We start from the raw sequence: 19080 nt of genomic DNA, 5'->3' as shown, positions 1-19080 counted from the left end.
GTGAAATTAGGTTTAATATGAAACAAATTAGTGTCAAAAATTTACTTTAGTGAATAGAGCACTGGCCCTGGAGTCAGGAGAACCTGAGTTCAAATCCGGGTTCAGACACTTAACACAAAAACTAGCCCTGTGACTTTGTGCAAGTCACTTAACCCCAACTGCCCTCCAAAAAGCAAAAAAAAAAATTTACTTTACTTGTAATTGGAAAAAATAAAATACTATTAAAAATAGAAAGGAAGGAAGGAAGAAAGAAAGAAAGAAAAGAAAGAGAAATCCTCTATTTCATTAAAAATCACAATAAGATTTTACTAGTTTGACAAAGTAAGTTATCCTTTATTGTAAGCATTTATCTTTTGTTTGGGGAAATATTATATTCTAAGGAATAGCTACTATGTCCTATTTACTCATGACTGGGAGTCCTTTGTACTTGAACTCTTTCTGTCCATTTCCAGTATTTTTTCTTTGATGATAAACTTTAGATTTTGTCCATTATATTACTGGGAGTTTGCATTTGGGGATTTTTTTTCAGGAGGTGCAGAGCATTCTTTCCATTTTCACTTTGCCTTCCAGTTCTACTAAATTGAACAGTTTTCATTCATTATTTTTCTAAATGTGATATGGTTTTTTTAACCTTTTTATGGTCGATATTTTGAGGTACTCTAGTGATTCTTAGATTATCTCCTTTTGATCTATTTTCCAGGGTGGGGGTTACTAGCAGATTGCTTACATTTGTTTATTTTTCAGGCTTTTGATTCAATCTAAGTATTTATTGTTATCTCCTGGAGTTATTGATCTTTGTTTTGTCAAATCTAATTTTGTATGTATTGTATTGAGCTGTTCATTTTCTTCTAATTCTTTCCTCTAGAGCTCTCATTTCCTTTCCCTTTTTGTCATCTACAACTCTCATTTAAATTTTATCATTTTTAACTCTTGCTTCCTTTTGTCCAAGAATTACAGTAAAGTTTATGGTACATCTGTGATTTTCATTGAGACTTTGAATGTAACTGGTGTGGAATTATTCTCTTGTTTGGGGTCCATATCTTAAGCCCATATTTCTTTATCATTGGGGTTTTTCTTCCTTTAGTTCATTTTTCTGGCCTTACTTCCTGAATGAGGATTCAGTGCCAGACCAGGACCTGTCTTCTCCCACATTCTTGGACAGAGTGGGCAGTCTCTACTTGGTCCTGAACTTGCTTTCCCAGGTTCATTGTGGTAGCTTTCACTCAGATTGGTGGCACTCAGATTGCTGGCAGATATGTGGTCATTGTCTTTGATTGAAGTGCTGGGTGGTATTCTATCCTCTTTGAGGCTTTTGTGATCAAGGTAGTCAACATCCTCCTGAGTCTTCCTTAAAAGGGCATTGACTGGTCTTCTGTCCCACCCTAGGGCTTTTTAAATTCTTTGTGCTGTCTTAGGTTGGATGAAGGAACCTAATCAAGGTTCTCTGAATTTTTTGGTCATTATTCAATCTTGTTCTTTTTTTAGGTAATTAGGATTATTGTTGTTCAGGAGTTTTAGTGATGCCCAACTCTTTATGACCCCGTTTTGGGGGTTTTCTTGGCAAAGATATTAGACAGGTTTGCCATTTGCTTCTCCATCTCATTTTACAGATAAGGAAACTGAGGCAAAGAGGGTTAAGTGACTTGCCTAGGATCACACAGCTAGTAAGTGTCTGAGGTTGGAACTGAACTCAGGAATAGTAGTCATCCTGACTCCAGGACTGGAACACTATCCACTTATGGTTAGTAGGTATAAAAGTGGGAGAGCTGGCCTTCAACATATGGCCATGGTCTGAGTCTGAGTTAAATGATTCTTTTTTTATTCATATATTTATTGAATTGGTATTTATTAATGAATTACCTGCTGTGTGCTAGGTAATAGAGATACAAAAACAACAATTAAAAAATCTGCCCTCAAAGGATTCATGTTCTATTGAAGGAAATAACATAAATATAGATAGAAGTAAGTACAAAATTAAGATAAAAATAAATGTATAAAATCAAACCTAGAAATCAACTATGGAAATATACAAAATTAAATTTAGATAGAAACTGCTTTATCTAACATCATTTCTGACTTACAATGGTCACTCAATTTGTACAGTATACGAGAATCTTACAATTTAGAGATACCATGATAACACAATGACATTATCACATTAATTGCATTACCAAAGCATTTACCAAAATATTGCAAACAAAAATTATTTATAGAAGATTGGGCTCACCAAGTACAGATGTTTTTCTCCTCTCCCCACAGTTGCAGAGCCTGTTTATGGACCCAGGAGTTTGAAAGGAGAGAGAGTTGCCAGCATGCCTAGAGGTGTGGGATTCAAGGTGCCCAGGGGTCAAGGGTTGTTGCCAGTGGGTCCCTGGATTGTTGCTATTTGATATAGCTGCTATGCCTCCCCTCTCTTTTTTTTTTCAAGTGGGGGAGGAGAGCTCAAATTCCCTACTATTCTTCAGCACTCTCTTTCCTTAATCTGATTTGGTGCAAGAGGCTTTAACAGGATCTGCTCAAATGTCTTTAGCTGTTCTAACTTTTACTCCCATAAATTTCACTTTTATCTTTTTCTTTCTCAGCACCACAAGTCTGGCCAGGACCCAGGGTGCAAAAATAGAAAAAGATTTTCTATACATTAACCTAAACAAAAAATATCTCTGACTTTCTCTTTCTCCAACCCCCACCCCCAACCTGGTGAGGGGGGAGAGGAGAAAGAGGAAGTTCCATTTCAACCATGAACTATCAGAGACACACAAACACAGGCCCTGCATAAAGGCACAAAACACTTACTTTACACAGAACAATCAGTTAAATACAAAAGACTTTCCTTTCCATGCAAAAACAAAAAGAACAGGAACAGAGATTAGACAAAAGAAGCAGGACACTACCGGGTTGCCCCAAGAATTATGGAGCCCCTAGACTTACACCCACTTTTGGGACAGAGTGTCCCAGAAACCAAACCCATGAGAAGCCCAACGTGTTAGGGTCCCTCAGTGAGGCAGTATATGACCAAGCAATAAGGATGGAGCCCCCTCGACTTACATTACCAGGCTGCCCCAAGAATTATAGAGCCCCCTTGACTACTGGGCTGCCCCAAGAATTATTGAGCTCCCTTGATTACCAGGCTGCCCCAAAAATTATACCCTAGGATCAATACTCTGCCATATCTGGCCCTGCCCCCTTCCAAACCACAGATTCAGAACAGGAGACACAAAATGGAATCATGGAAAGGAAGGAACAAATAAAATGAGAGAGACACTCACCGACACTCTCAGACACCTCCAGAGGATTTTTCAGATCCCCTATGAGCCAAATAAAGGCAGGTCAGCATCAGACAGGCAGACTAATCCTGACCCATTTCAAACTCCAGAGCCCTGGAAACCAATCTAGTCTCTGGCTTTCCTGGAGAGTGGAATGGTCAGAGATGCCCACCAGCCGAGGTTGACAACCTAGTCAAGCCCAGGTCTTGAAACTGGTGATCTAGGGGCCCAAAGGGCTTCTATGATCCCCAGGGTTTAGCTGGGGCCTCCAAAAATGTAATGCAGAGAATAAGAGCGAGCTAAGACCTGGGTTCATAGTAAATTTAGATGTGGATTCATTGACTGCCTGGAGTATACACTCAAATCAGGCAGCCCCGAATTGGGGTACACACAGTACTTATAAAGGCTAAAACCACAAAAACCACAATTGGGGAGGGGAGCTAGCATAAGCAATGACATACAGAAGCCAATAATTGCCCTTGGTTAGATCTATAGTTCAGGGCTCATTTGGGAAGATGGCACAAGGGTACGAGGGTGCAACTTTTCCTGGAAGGGGGTCCCTCCCAGAACAGTGTGAAGGGTACAGGGGGTGGGTTGTTGGGTAATGGGAACAGTCTAGGGGTTATGTTCTGGGTAAAGGGTGTGGGGACCCTTCTTGGTCATCAGGAACAGAACAGGGTGGCCTCTTCTGAAGATAAACTTGTGCCATAACCCCAGGACTATGCCTTGGGCAATACCCAAGACTATGCCGTAAGCTGCTTCAAGCTATTACAGGGTATTGGATGGAGACAAAGACAAATATATAAATGGGTTTAATGATGGGCTTCAAATCTGGAGATGGGTGGTTTGGGTTTGGATATAACATATTATTACATCAAAAATATAAATTAATATTAAATTCAGTAATTAAAAATTAAGTAAATACAAAATACATACAATGAAGATTTAAAAAATAATTTCAGAAAAGAGAGGGCAGTAACACCAAGAAGGTTAGGATAGGGCTCCTGTAGGAAACTGCAGTAGAGCTGAGATGGTGATGAGGTGAGAGGGAGGAGTGACAGCATCAAGGGCTGCTTTGAGTCTGCTGCTTTGATGCTACTTTTCAAGGAAGTTACTGGCTGTGGAGAAATGCCCAGAGGAAGCCATGTCTTTGTGAAGAGTCACATGATTCTTAAATCCCCTCCCCTCCCCCTGTTTTCCAAGTTAGTTGTTTTTTTACAATATATGTCCCACTTCTTATCATTTCTTAGTTTTTTACTTTGTTAAAATATTCTTCTTGCTTCATTGAATTTTTGAGGTCTGTGTGTTCCTTTATAATTTTTTATGGTGTCAATTGCTTGGATAAGATTTTCTATCTTTTCTTCTAAACTGTTTCTTCTCCTTCAAAGAGTTCTAATTTGTTCTTCTTTCAGCGCATTTTTCCTCTTTTATCCAATCTTGGAGTCCTTGTGACCAATCCTTTTTTCTTTTTCTGAAGTCTGACTTGTGATTATTTCAGTGAGTTGCTTCTGGGATTTTATTTCATGATTCTTTTGATCTGTAATATTTCTTCATTGTAGTTGAAGTCTTCTGCCTGCTCCTATCTTTAGCTTCAGTCTTGGATTAGGACTTAGTGCCAGAGGCAAGATTTTCCTCTCCTCCCCTGCTGGATGGAAAAGAAAGTTGAATGTAGAAGCAAGGATATAACCATGACTGAGATGGTCTGTGGGGTTGTCATAGGCCTACAGTCCCTTCCCCCCAAGCCTGGAGGCTTCTGTTTGCTCCTCACTCCCTACCACCCCACCTGGCACTTAAATAAAGCTTTCACATTTCCAAAACATCTTAAATCCGCTGTCTCTTTTGAGCCTCCTGATGACCCATGAGTACTAGTACTGGTTGTATGACCATGAGCAACTTTCTGATCTTCACGGAGATTGCTTCTTCATGTTTAAGACTCAGTGTCTTCCCCCGCACACACACCTTACATCACACCCAAACATGCATCTCTCTGACTTGAATTGGCCCCTTTTGTCCTGGAGTCCCTCAGAGACCTAGGCAGACAAGGGAGATCTGCCCTGCCCCCACCCCGTGTAACAATCCTCCCAATCCTCGGAAACCTTCTGTAGGTCTTTCTCAAAGTTTTCTTTTCTTTCAGAGACAGTCCTGGGTGCCTTACTCAACCTTCACATGATCTGATCTCCAGTCCCTTCATCATTCTGGTCCCCAGCCACTGGAGACACATGCTTACTAGGCACACTCCTCCAACCTGAAATTGCCGGCTGGGATTGGAAGACCTTTCTAAATTTTTCATCTAATTTGAGGCCAAGAAATACCTTCTAGAAGCCGTTCGATAGTTTCAGTCATGTCTGACTCTTTGTGATCCCATTTGATGGGTTTCCTTTGGACAAAGACACTGGAATGGTTTGCCATTTCCTTCTCCAACTCATTTTATAAATGAGAAAACTGAGGCAATCAAGGACAAGTGACTTGCCCAGCCAGGAAGTGTCTGAGGCTGGATTTGAACCCAAGTCTTCCTGACTCCAGGCCCAGCACTCTATCCACTGAGCCATTTAGCTGTTCTATCAAACCTTCTAGGAGACTGGTTCTCAACTCTAATGTACATTTCAGTATCACTTTTAGGTTTTAAAAGTACTTTTCTCTAGGGGCGGCTAGGTGGCACAGTGAGTAAAGCGCTGGGCCCAGAATCAGGAGGACCTGAGTTCAGTTCTGGCCTCAGACACTTAATACCCACACAAAAAAAAAAAACCTAGCCGTGTAACCTTGGGCAAGTTACTTAACCCCAACTGCCCTCCAAAAAATAAAAAGGCAAAAAAAATAAATAAATAAAAGTGCTTTTCTCATAAGAATCCAATAAACAATTAATATTATCCTCTTTTTATCAATAAGCTAATGGGGCTCAGAGAGGGCTAGTGATTTGCCTAGGGTCATACAGCAAGGTAAGTACCAAGGCCAGGATTTGGATGTAGAATCTAAGTCAAATGCTCTCATAATTATATGTTGCTGTTTTCTTTTTGTAAATAAACATTGATGTGTGTATTATTCTAAATGCTTTTTGTGATTCAGGGGAAAGATCACATCCCCTATTAGGCTGAAGGTCATGCATCTTTGCTAACAGCTTCCCAGTCCCAAAGAAAACTTGCTTTGTGTGCATTGATAAATTTCAGTGACTTTGGGGCCCGGCCGTTCCAGTCCTCCGGAAAGCCCCAGTTCTCTCTCTTTCAGAGATTCAAAGATAGGGGGATGACTCAGTGAGTGTGGCCTCATCTGGAAGGAGCTGTCTACTCAATGGCTTCTCTTCTCCACTCCCTGGGGCTTCCCAGGAACTGAAATCAAACAGAAACTCTGTCCTTTCCCCTTCCACTGGACTCTCTGCCCCAAAGCACTGCAGGCCTTTTGAAGGCTGGCTGAGCTTCCCCTTCTGAAAACTCTCCCCGAGCTCCTGAGGGCTGGACACTCCCTAGATTCCCAAACTTCCTCCCGAATTTTCTTGCTACAATTACAGAAAATGATGGAACTTTTCTGTCCTCAAAATAGACGTGCTTCCTTCCCTGGCCAGTGTAGCTGCATGTGATAAAGGGAATGCTGAATGCAGAGTGGAGAACACCAGGCTTTTAGTTCTACCTCAGATACAGCCTACCTGACTGACCCTGAATAAGGCACATAATCTCACAGCCTCAGTGTTCTCATCTGTAAGATAGCAACAACACCTACAGAATTTACCCAACAAGGTTGTTGGGAAGATCAAGGAATAGGTACAAATTTATTTACACACTTTAAAGAACCATATAAATAGGAGCTGTTAGTATTTTTTGGAAATGATTGGGGCAGCTAGGCAGCACAGTGGATAGAGAGCCCAGCCTGGGGTCAGGAAGCCTCCTCTCCCTGAGTTCACACCTGCACCCCTTTTCCTTCCTGGATTTGAAGCACACAGCAAAAAGGAGGCTCGCTAGCACACTTGATCTCACTCTTGATCTGGTCAGACAGGAAAGACACTAAGAAGGGGCTAATAATCTTACTTTACTGTCTAGTCTCCTCATAAGTGTCTCTGAGCACCAACTCCTACAGCATTCACTAATCACCCTTCTCACATGGGCCAGCAAGGGGGGGGAAGAGGAGGGCAGCTCTCCCCTCTCAATGAGGTCAATGAAGGCAGGTACAACTTGTGCATTCCCCTGAATCCCCACAAGCCTCAATGGGGGCCAGTTGAGGCAAACACAGATTCCCCCCAAGCCTTGCTGGGGACCTGTTGAGGAACCTAAGGATTCCCCGCTCACTGACCAGAACCCACCTGCTTCATGGCCTCACAAGTTTCCATGGCTTCATTCCTATATCTCACTGCATAGTCTCAGTGGATGTTTACAATTTCAGTGCTGCACAAGCATGGTGGAGATGTTTTGAACCATGATTGTGAGAGCTCATATCTAACTTGGGAACAACAGACTGTTATGGCCATGGATCCTGGGAACTGAACTCCAAGAAATAATAGCACATATCTACTTTACACGCACTAAAATCCACCGTACTTACACTGTCCTAGAGCGAAGATCCAGAAAGCTGATCCACCTGCCTCATGTTACAGAAGAGGAAGCTGAGTCTCAGAGAGATTGGACAAAGCACACAGGGAGTAAGAGTCTGGAGCTTGAGCCTTGTTGCTTCAAAGCCCAGACCAATGGCCTGTCCACTGCTGGGCACTGATCTACTATGTGCACTGATTCATGGACACACTGTCCCCTCCATCAGAATACAAGCATCCCAAGAGCAGAGATTCTTTGGGATTTTTATTTTGCTTCTTCAGTGCCCAGGAAAGTGCCAGCACACAGTAGGTGCCTGATAGATGCATGTGTGTTGATCTGTGCATCTTGTGAATAGGCTGCATATCTCCTGGATGAAACTCACAGGATGCCAGGGCTTCTGTCTCCACGTATGTAATCTCAGTTCATTCCCTTTCACTGGTTTGCTTTTTCCCATTCACGTTTAGAGGGGATCTTCTAACCCAAGGAAGAAGATTCATTGAAATTAAAGCTAATCCCTGGCTTGTTCAGTGGGCACAAAAAAGCATGCCCAGCGTACATTAGACGCTCTCAGAAGATACGAGCATTTGCTAGTCCGCTTGATCTATAGCTAGCAGCTTTGAACCAGGAGAGCTCTGGGAAATCTTAGCTGGCTGACATGTTGCTGGATTTTAAATAACTAGGAATTTCAGATGAGAGCCTCCCGTTCTGCTTTCCTAGCCTCAAATGTGATAAACTGAGGCTCCTTTATTTCTTTCACAAGCTCCAAGATCCAGATGACTATGAATTGACTGCTTTGTGGCACCTGGGGCAAACTGAATCTTCCTTTTGCTCTGGGAGGTATGAGTAAGGGCCAGAGGTGTGTAAGCACACCCAATGAGTCAATATTCCTATTTGTTAAGGCAGCTAGTTGACACAGTGCTGGGCCTGGAGTCATGCAGAGCTGAGTTCAAATTGGGCCTCAGACATTTAACTAGCTGTGTGACCCTGGGTAAGTCACTTAGCCCTGTTTGCCTCAGTTTCCTCATCTATAAAACAAGCTGGAGAAAGAAATGGAAAACCACTCCAGTATCTCTGCCAAGAAAACTCCAAATGGGGTCACGAAAAGTCTGATAGGCCTGCTACAACTTAACAATTCATGTTTGTTACAAAAGAGTTATTTTTGTATTTTTTTGCACCCTGGGGGGGTTAAGAGGGAGAAAAATAAATACCTGAAAATTGAAAAAAAATGTTTTCATATAAAGGAATAGTCAATCAACAAACATTTCTTAAGCATCAATTATATGCCAGGCAGTACTCTTAGTGTTAGAGATACAAAGAAAAAAAAAGTGAAATGGATCCTGCACCCAAGGAATCTGCCTTTCTAAGGAAACTAGGCATTTTGGGCGCCGCTGGCTTCTAGCTCTCCTCCTACCAACATGAGCGGGCTATCTCAGTGTCCATGGGGATCCTCCTCCAGATCATTCCCTCAGGTCTCTGTCCTGGGCCCTTCTCCTTTTACCTTAAGCCACTTTACTCAGTGGTCTCATTAGGTCCCATGGATTCAATGATTCTCTTTTCTGATGATTCTCAAATCTACCTATCCTGCACCAACCTCCCTGCTGATCTCCAACCTCCCAGCTCCAACTGCCTTTCAGACATCAACTGGGTGCCCAGTAGACATCTTCAACTCAAACCAGAACTCATTATTTACCCCCCAAACCCTATCTTCCCTGTGATTATAGAAGACAACCCCATTCTCCCAGTCCTTCAGACACACAACCTAGGAGTCACCCTGGACTCCTCACTATTTCTCAAACCCCCTCCCCCCCGCCATACCCAGTCTGTTGTCAAGGTCTATTGATTTCACCTTTGCGGCATCTCTGGAACATGCTCCCTTCCCTCCTCTGATACTGCCCCCAGCCTGGTGCACTCTCATGCATTGTTTATTGCAATAATCTGCTGGTGGGTCTGCCTACTTCAAACCTCTCTCCACTGCAACCCATCTTCCATTCAATAGCTAAAGTGATTTTCCTAAAGTTCAGGTCTGACTATATTACCTTCCTACTCAATAAACTCCAGTGGCTCCCTATTGCCTCCAGTATCAAATATAAACTCCTCTGTTTGGTATTCAAAGTCTTTCACAACTTGCACAACTCTGTGTCACTTAAATCCAATTCATACACAACTCAAGACATCACCCAACACATCCTGATTTCATTGGTCCTCTTTGAAAATGAAGGATGGGGGCAGCTAGGTGGTGCAGTAAATAGAGCACTGTCCCTGGAGTCAGGAGGACCTGAGTTCGAATCCGACCTCAGACACTTAACACTTACTAGCCATGTGACCTTGGGCAAGTCACTTAACACGAATTGCCCTGCCTTCCCCCTTCCAAAAAGAAAAAGAAAAGAAAAGAAAATGAAGAACGAACAACAACAACCTTTGAAGTCTCCTTCTACCTTACTCCCTGACCCTTCCTCTTCCAATCCAATAACACATATCTTACTGTCCCACAAACAAAATGCCCTGTCTCGAGCCTCTGGGCATTTTTCAGACTATCCCTCACCCTTGCAATGCTCCTGTTCTCAATCTCCACCCATTCGTTTTGCTGGTATTTTTTAGGTCCCAGCTAAAATCCTAAATTCTATAAGAAGATTCTCCCAACCCCTCTTCATTCTAGTGTCTTCCTTTTCAATTACTTGCTACTTGTCCTGTATATAGTTTGTTTTTACACGTTTGTTGCTTTTCTCACCTATTAGACTATGGGCTCCTTGAGGGCAGAAACTGTCTTTTGCCTCTTTTTTATCCCCAGGACTTAGTACAGCACCCAACATATAGGTGCTTAAAAAATCTTTATTGGCTGAATAATCAATATATATCCATACAGTTTATATTCCAAATATATCCAACATAAATGCAAGGTATGGTTGAGAAGAAGTACAAAGGAAAAGTTTCATGTAGAAGGTAATTGATCTGAGCTTTAAAGGAAACTCAGGATTTAAAGATCCAAAATTGAAAAGGGGGAGTGCATTCCAAGCCTGGGGGAAGAGCACCATGGTTCACAAATGGGAGCTGGAATGCTTTATGGGAAGAACAGCAAGAAGACCAGTTTGGTTGAACTGTGGATGATAAGAGGGAAATCACAAAAATGAAGTCTGAGAATGTAGGTAGGAGCTAGATGGTAAAGGGCTCTAAATACTAAACAGGGAAGATTGTATTGGATCCTGGAGAACAGGGAGACAAGGGAGTTTATTGGGCAGAAGAGTGTCATGGTCAGACCTGTGTTTTGGGAATAATACCTCAGCAGCTGTGTGGATGATGAAATGGAGAGAAAGGGTACATTTCAGGGAGGGGCATTAATTAGAAGACCATGAAAATAATGTAGCTGAGGTGATGGTGGTGATGGCCTTTCCAGCTAACAAATGGGTACAGAGATCAGATGTTATGGAGGTATGAAAGAAAAGACTTAGCAAATGATTGAATAAATAGTATGAGATGGAAAAACAAGTTGATGGTGATTGGAAGGTTAGGAACTGGGTAACTAGATGATGGTCATTAACAAAAATAGAGGAGTTTGGGAAAGGAATTGTTCTGGTGGGGAAAGGCAGTGAAATCTGCCTTGGACGCCTATGGGACATCAAGTTTAAAATGTTCAATTGGTAGTTGCTGATGTGGAAGCTCAAAAGAATAACAAGAAGTATTTATAAAGCATCAACTGTGCCAGGCAATGTGCAAAATGTTTTACAAATCTCATTTGATCCTCCCAATAACTCTGGGAGGTAGGTGCTATTATTATACCCATCTTAAAGATGAGGAAATTGAGGCACAGAGAGATTAAATGACTTGTTCAGGGTCATATGGTTAATGTGTGAAATAGAGTTTGAATTCATTATCTTCCTAACTCCAGGCCCTGGAGCTCTATTCCTTGTGCCACTTAGCTGACTTGGAAGTCATTTTTTGTAGAGGTGAAAGTTGAATACCACATAAATGATAAGGTCACCAAAAGGGTACAGATAAAAGAAGACCAAGAAGTCTGGGGGTCCACCCATGGCTAGAGGGCAACATAAGGATTATGAGTCAACAAAAGAAACTGAAAAGGAGCTGTGAGATAGGCAGGAGGTGAAGTGCAGGGTGGTAAAAACCCAAAGCTGAGAATATATCCATGGTGACATGATTGTTGGTGATATCAAATGTTACAAAGAGGTTGGAAAGAATGAGGCTTGAGAAAAGGCCATAAAACTGAACAATTAAGACATCATTGCTCACTTTACTGAGAGTGACAAGGTCAGATGCCTTTTTACATGGGAAGAATAAGCAAAAGGGGAATGAAAACATTGTTTGTTTGAGTGACCAGCTGGGAATGTTGTGGAGAAGTCACTCTGATGATAAAAAGGGAATGTCATTTGTTTTAACAAAAAGGGAAATGAAAACAAAGCATCTGAGCAGTGGTTCCAGGGGCTTCCCAGGCAGTGGGATCAGGGAATCCTTTCTGAATGTTCCAGCAGTGACTCACTGAGCTCAGCTGCTCAGCCACAATTTGACCACTGTGTGCCTCCAACCACCCCCAGCCCTCATCCCACCCCAAAATGCATGGATGTCAGGGCAAGTTCCTCTGGTCCCTAGGCTTCAGTTGGAGACAGGTTCCCCTCTCCTTTACTTTTGTTCTTGAATGTCAACTCAGAGATGAGTGGGATCAAAGGCATTTCCCACCTACCCATCTCCTCAGCAAATGAATGCATTAGCCCAAAGAAATGAGCTTCATCCAACTCCTTTGGTATTCAGAAATCCATGTAGGCAGCTCTGTGTGTGTGTGTGTGTGTGTGTGTGTGTGTGTCTGGAGGGGAGGGGAAGGGAATGCACTGACTTTTTGATCCTGACTGGGCTAGATGCCAATCACAACAAGCTGCAGAAGTGGCCAGGGGATCACTGTAACCTACAATAGAACGGGGCTACCGCAGAAGAGAGCCACTGGGTGCTTCTGTTAGGGAAATGGATACAAGGAAGGATCCAGTGGGACCAGCAATGATGTCCATAGTTGGGAGTGGGTGGTAGTGCTGTCTGCAAAGTGTAGGAGTGCTAATAGCTGCTGCTGCTGATGTATGCTTTGTTTGGACTCATAGCTTAGGTTAAAGCAAATACTTTGGTTTGGGATTTCTAGAAAATGGGTACTCAGAAAATTATACAATCATAAGCATTATTGTTGGGAGATGCAGCAAGCAAGCAAACAATGCATACATACACTATGGCAACATAAACAGAGGTTTGTGCTCACGTGCAAGAAATTCACCTTAGTCAGAGAGTGAGGGACATGTATTGGGGAAAGAACATGCTAAAAGTTGGGCTTTGGGTAGCAAAATCACGGACCCTAAGGATGGGTTTATATGGTATATAATTTTGCCTCCTGGGAAAAGGACCTCTTTGTACAAAAATATTTATAGTAGCTCTTTTTGTGGAGGCAAAAAATTGAAAGTTGCTGGGAAGGCCATCAGTTGGGAACAAGCTATGGTATATGATTGTGATGGGATACTATTGTGCTACAAGAAATGATGAGCAGGGTGTTTTCAGAGAAACCTGGGAAGACTTGTATGTGAAGTAAAATGAGAAGAACCATGAGGACATCGTACACAGCAACAGCAACATTGTAAGGACCTAAGCCAGCTCTGATCTGGACAATCATCCAAGACAAATACAAAAGACCCATGATGAAAAATGCTATCTACCTCCAGAGAAAACTGAAAAATTCAGAGTGCAGATTGAAGCATATTTTTTAACCTTATTTTTATTCTTTTCTTTTATATGTGTTTTCTTTTACAACAAGACTAATAGGGAAATATGTTTGGCATGATTTCACATGTATAAAAGACATAAACATGATTGTCTTCTTGAGGAGTCAGGAGTGGTAGAAGGGAGGAGGAAAATTTGGAATTCAAAATGTTTTAAATGTTTGTCAAAAAATTTACATGTAACTGCCTGGTTCTGCCTTGTTGCCTCCCTCGGAGGCAGTGCCCCTGGTCCCCTCTCTCTTGCCTGTGCAGCATTTCCTAGAAGTCCAAGGTCTCTCCTAGAGGTCATTTCATCTTCCCACCTTACTGAAATGAGTCTGTATTTCAAAGTGCACTTTCTATATTACTTGACCTGGAAACATTTACTGGCACTTGCTAGAGGGTCCAGAATTTATTTATCTATGTATATCTCTCATGTCAGTAAGCCCTCTAAAGAAGGACTATAAAATTTAGAGTTGGAAAGTCTTAGAGATTGTGCAGTTTGGTTTTGAATTTAAAATGGAATTAGACCAGTCAATTCAATTAAACAAACCTTTATTAGTTTACTATGTCTAAGACACTGTTCTAGGAGTTGGGAGCAAGGCACTGTTCAATGATTTTTTTTAAAGGTAGAGTGCTGCCCTCAGGGAACTTACAGTCTAATATAGTGTGATATGCAATGGGCTGTTTTCAGAGCAAAGGAGAACCAGGGGAAATATGAGAAATTTTGGCAAGGACAGGAGACTCTGTGTGTGCTATGTGCACTTCTGTATTTGGACAGGAGCAGTGCTGTCAGGGAAGGCATCATGAAAGAAATGACAGAAACACTAAGCTAATGAGCGAAAACAGTTGAAGATGTGGCTCCTACTATCACACAAGTTCCGATATCTGCTTATGGCTCAGAGATCCTGCTCTGCTAAAAGTATTGAATTAAGAGGAGGAGGGTCACTGTTACTGATGTCAGAATATTTGATATTAGAAGGTTGGGTTAAATGTTAGAATATTATTGATATCAGATTATTAAAATGCTGGTGCCTTTATGGGAAAACTGATTCCAAATACATATTTCATCTTTACTTCACTTTAAGCATTGGAAATCTATAAATTCCATAGTCTGACTCAGGAGGAAAAAGCCCTATTGCTTTCCAAGGCCACTAATCTTTGGAGTGGCTGACCATGGCAGGGAAACTCAACTCTTTCTTTTGATGTAATAATGTCATTACAGTAATACCCAGCACACACCAAACATGGACATTTATCAGTGCCAAGAAATGAGCCCAGATAGAACAACCCAAAAGCAAGGATAGTCTGGATATCAGGATGCATAAAAGCCCACCTCCTTCATGGCGATTTCCACCCATTACTGACTCTAAACAAAGTTCTCTTCTTGCTTGTCTTTCCTCACAGCTCACTTATCTGTGTGCATACCCCACTCCACTCTACTCTCCCCATACTCCTTGCATGACCTAGGAAAGTCACTTCACTTGGTAAAATGTCCAGCACAGAAGAAGTGATAGTCACAGCTATACACCTTCCTTGGGGACCACAGCTTGACCAGGATGTACTATGCAGGACACATTTTAGGGAAGACATCGATAAGCCGGCAAGTGTTCAGAGGAGGGAATCAGGATGTGGAAGGGTCTCGAGAACAGGAGGATAAGATGAAAGACCTGGAAAAGTCTACCCTGGAGAAGAGAAGGTCATGGCCACCATGGCAGCTACCGTCTAGGATTTGGACAATTGTCTTGTGGAAGATAGACTTGACTTGTTCTACTTGATCCAGACTGCAGACTGAGGAACCATGGCCAGACAACCCCTTGTCAAAAATGTGAGGAAATTCCTTTTCAGGCATACGATGATCTACAGCAAGGGTTGGCAAACAACAACCCAAGGGAGAAAACCAGCCCACAGTCTATTTTTGGTACATTTCATAGGCTAAGATTTATATGTATATATATATGTTTTTGAAATTTTTATTTTCGGGGCAGCTAGGTGGTGCAGTGGATAGAGCACCAGCCCTAGAGTCAGGAGGATCTGAGTTGAAATCCAAGTCATTTAACCCCAATTGCCCTGCCTTCCCCCCTCCAAAAAGCAAAAACAAAAATTATTTTCATTACAAATTCTCTTTCCCCCCATCCCTCTCCCCACTCTTTGGAAAGGCAAGAAATACAATAATCATTATGCATATGAAATCATGCTAAACATTTTCACATGAGGGGGGGAAGAAATAAAGAGAAATAAATATGTTTCAATCTACACTTAGATTTCATCAGCTCTCTGTGTGAAGGTAAATAGCATTTTCCATCATGAATCTTTTTCGGCATTGTTGTATATTATTTAACTGATCAGAGTGGCTAATTTTTCCACAGCTGATTATTACAATATTTGTTACTGTCTATAATGTTCTCCTGGCTCAGCTCACTTTACTTTGCCTAAGCTCATGTAAGTCCTCCCAGGCTTTTTCTCAAACCATCACCTTCATCATTCTTTATAGCTCATCTCATTGGGGTACAGATTTAGTAGCAGTACTGCTGGGTCAAAGAGTATGCCCAGTTTTATGGCCTTTGGGCATAGTTCCATACTGCTCTCTGGAATGGCTGGACCAGGTCATGGTTTCAAGAAGAGTACATTAGGATACTATTTTCCCACATCCCTTCGAGTATTTGTCATTTTCTTTTTCTGTCATATTGACCAATCTGATAGGTACCTGAGGTGGTACCTCCGTGTTTTTTTTTTAAATTAGCATTTCTCTAATGATTAGTGATTTAGAGCATGTTTCCATTTGAGTTATTGAAAGGCTTAATTTCTTCTTCTGAAAACTGCCTGTTCATATTTTTTGACTATTTACCATTTGGCTCTTATTTTTGTAAATTTGGCTCAGTTCCTTAAATAGTCAAGAAATGAAAACTTTATCAGAGAAATTCGATATGAAAACTTTTCCCCAGCTTCCTGTTTTCTTTCTAATTTTGGCCACATTAATTTTATTTGTGCAAAACCTTTTTTTAATTTTGTGTAAGCAAAATTATCTCTTTCACCTCCTATGAATCTTCCTATTGCTTGCCTGTTTACTAATTCTTACCTTATCCATTGATCTGACAGGTAATTTGCTCATGATATCACCCTTTATAATTAAATTATGCACCTGTTTTCAGTTTATCTTGGTATAAGTTACAAGATGTTGATCTATGCCTGGTTTCTGTCAGACTGCATTTCAGTTTTCCCAGCAGTTTTTGTAAAATAGTGAACTCTTACCCCAGGTGTTGGGATCTTTGGGTTTATCAAACAAGAGATTACACTGGTTATTTGCTTCCATATATTGTTTACCTAATCTATTCCATTGATCAAACATTCTATATCTTATCCAGTACCAAATTTCTGAATGATTATCAATGTGTAATGTAGTTTGAGGACTGGTACTGCTAGGCCCCCTTTGTTCACATTTTGTTTTCATTGATTTCCTCAGTATTCATAACCTGTAGTTCCTCCAGATTAATTTTAAGGCATTCTTCCTCTCGTTGGCCTTTTGGGCCTCTTTTGCCATTTGGGTTAGTCTACTTTTTAAGGTGTTATTTTCTTCAGTATTTTGGGGGGCCTCCTTTAGCAGGCTGTTGACTTAGTTTTCATGATTTTCTTGCATCATTATCATTTCTCTTCCCAAGTTTCCCTCCACTTCTCTTAACTGATTTTCAAAATCCTTCTTGAGCTCCTCCATGGCCTGTAACCAATTCATATTTTTCTTGGAAGCTTTTGATGCAGGAGTTCTGACTTCATTGTCTTCCTCTCATTCCATGCTTTGATTCTTTTTGTCCCCCAAAAAAGATTCCATGGTCTGTTTGTGCTTCCTCTGTTTGCTCATATTGCCAGCCAATTACTTGACTTTTGAGCTCTTTGCCACAATAGAACTCTGCTTCCAGAGAGGAGAGCTTTGTCCCAAATGGCTGGGGTTTTCACAGCTGCTGGAGCTATAAGGAGGGTGCCCTCTACAGACACCACAAGCTCTGGCACACTGGCCACACACACCAGGACCATCCCTCAAGACCATGATCTGGATCCAAGCAGGTCAAAGCAAGAGCGCTTAGCCTCCAAATGGTTTCATGGTCGCCCTGTGATCTGTAGGCCAGGAGCTCTGGAGGCAGCCACGGGGTAGCAGCTGCATCCACCATGCCTCAGCACTTCTCACCTCGGGGAGCAGGGGTCGGACTGTGCTCTTCCATCCCCCCTGTCCCAACAGAGTTCCCGACTGACCTTTTACTTTCTTTTTGGCATTTATGGGTTGAGAGGTTGGGAAACTGCCACAGCTGCTGGTGATTCACTCTCCTGAAGTCTTCTCCTTCCACCACTGATTGGGGCTGCCCCAGGGCCAGAACCACATGGCTTACATGGAACTGTGCTCAGCTCCCAGCACGGTGCAACAGACCTTTCCTGTCAGCCTTCCGGGCTACCCTCAGTGGGAGATCTGTTTCTGTCTGTCACTTTGTGGGTTCTGTAGCTCTAAAGTTTGTTTGGAGTCATATTTTACATGTATTGGAGGTGGTGGGAGGTGGGCCAGAGTCATGCGGAGGTCCTGTTTTTACTCCTCCATCTTGGCTCCACCCCTCTCTGCAATTATTTTAAATGAAATTTCTATCTCTATCTCTTCCTGCTGGGTGTTGTTGCTAATATATAGAAATGCTGACAATTTATGTGAGCTTCATTTGTATCTTGCAACTTTGCAAAAGTTTTCATTGTTTCCACTAGTTTTTAGTTGATTCTCTGGGGTTCTCCATATCATCATGTCATCTGCAAAAAGTGGAAGGTTGGTTTCCTTCTTACCTGTGCTTATTCCTTCCATTTCTTTTTCTTGGTTTTTTTACTATAACTAGCATTTCTAGTACTATATTGAATAATAACATTCATCATGGACATCCTTGCTTTACTCCTGATTTGTTCCTGATCAGGAAAGTCTTCTAGCTTATCCCTATCATAGAAAATGCTTGCTCCTGCTTTTAGATAGATACTACTTATCAGTTTAAGGAAAGTTCCCTTTATTCCTAGGCTTTTGAGCGTATTTTAATAGGAATGGGTATTATATTCTGTCAAAAGCTTTTTCTTCATCTATTGAGATGATCATATGATTGTTTTCCTAATAATTGAACCAGTTTTATATTCCTGGTCATAGTGTATGGTTTTTGTTATAAATTACTGTAATATCCTTGCTAGTATTTTATTAAAAATTTTTGTATTGATATTCATTAGAGAATTTGGTCGATAGTTTTAATTCTCTGTTTTTGATCTCCATGTTTTAGGTTTCAGCAAAATATTTACATTGTTGAAGGAATTTGATAGGATTTCTTCTTTGCCTATTTTAAAAATGGTTTATACAGTATTAAAATTAATTATTCCTTAAAAGTTTGGTAGGATTCACTTGTGAATTCATCTAATCCTGTTTTGTTTTGTTTTACCTTAGGCAAATTATTTATGCCATGTTCAGTTCCTTTGTCTAAGGAAGGATTATTTAAGTATTATATTTCCTCTTCCATTAATCTGGGCAATTTATATATATATATATATATATATATATATATA

At 41.3% G+C, this 19080-nt stretch overlaps 1 protein-coding gene across 2 annotated transcripts in view; it reads right to left on the bottom strand.

Moving 5' to 3' along the window:
* Window positions 1-1470: 1470 nt before the first annotated feature.
* Window positions 1471-19080, bottom strand: part of FUT10 (fucosyltransferase 10) — a 217208-nt gene continuing 199598 nt past the window's right edge. Inside the window, exon 8 of one of the 2 annotated variants that reach the window (XM_069104925.1) lies at window positions 1471-4908. In XM_069104925.1, the coding sequence (XP_068961026.1) occupies window positions 4866-4908 (43 nt within the window). In that variant the 3' untranslated portion in view covers window positions 1471-4865. The remainder of the gene's footprint in view (window positions 4909-19080) is intronic. The other variant, XM_069104926.1, reaches the window with a different exon arrangement.

The sequence above is a fragment of the Petaurus breviceps genome, unplaced genomic scaffold (genome assembly GCF_028583685.1).
Source record: "Petaurus breviceps papuanus isolate PSGF00001 unplaced genomic scaffold, PetGlider_PUasm1.0 689, whole genome shotgun sequence".
Taxonomy (NCBI): domain Eukaryota; kingdom Metazoa; phylum Chordata; class Mammalia; order Diprotodontia; family Petauridae; genus Petaurus; species Petaurus breviceps.
Note: the sequence above shows the minus strand (reverse complement) of the source record. Positions and strands in the feature narration are given on the sequence as shown.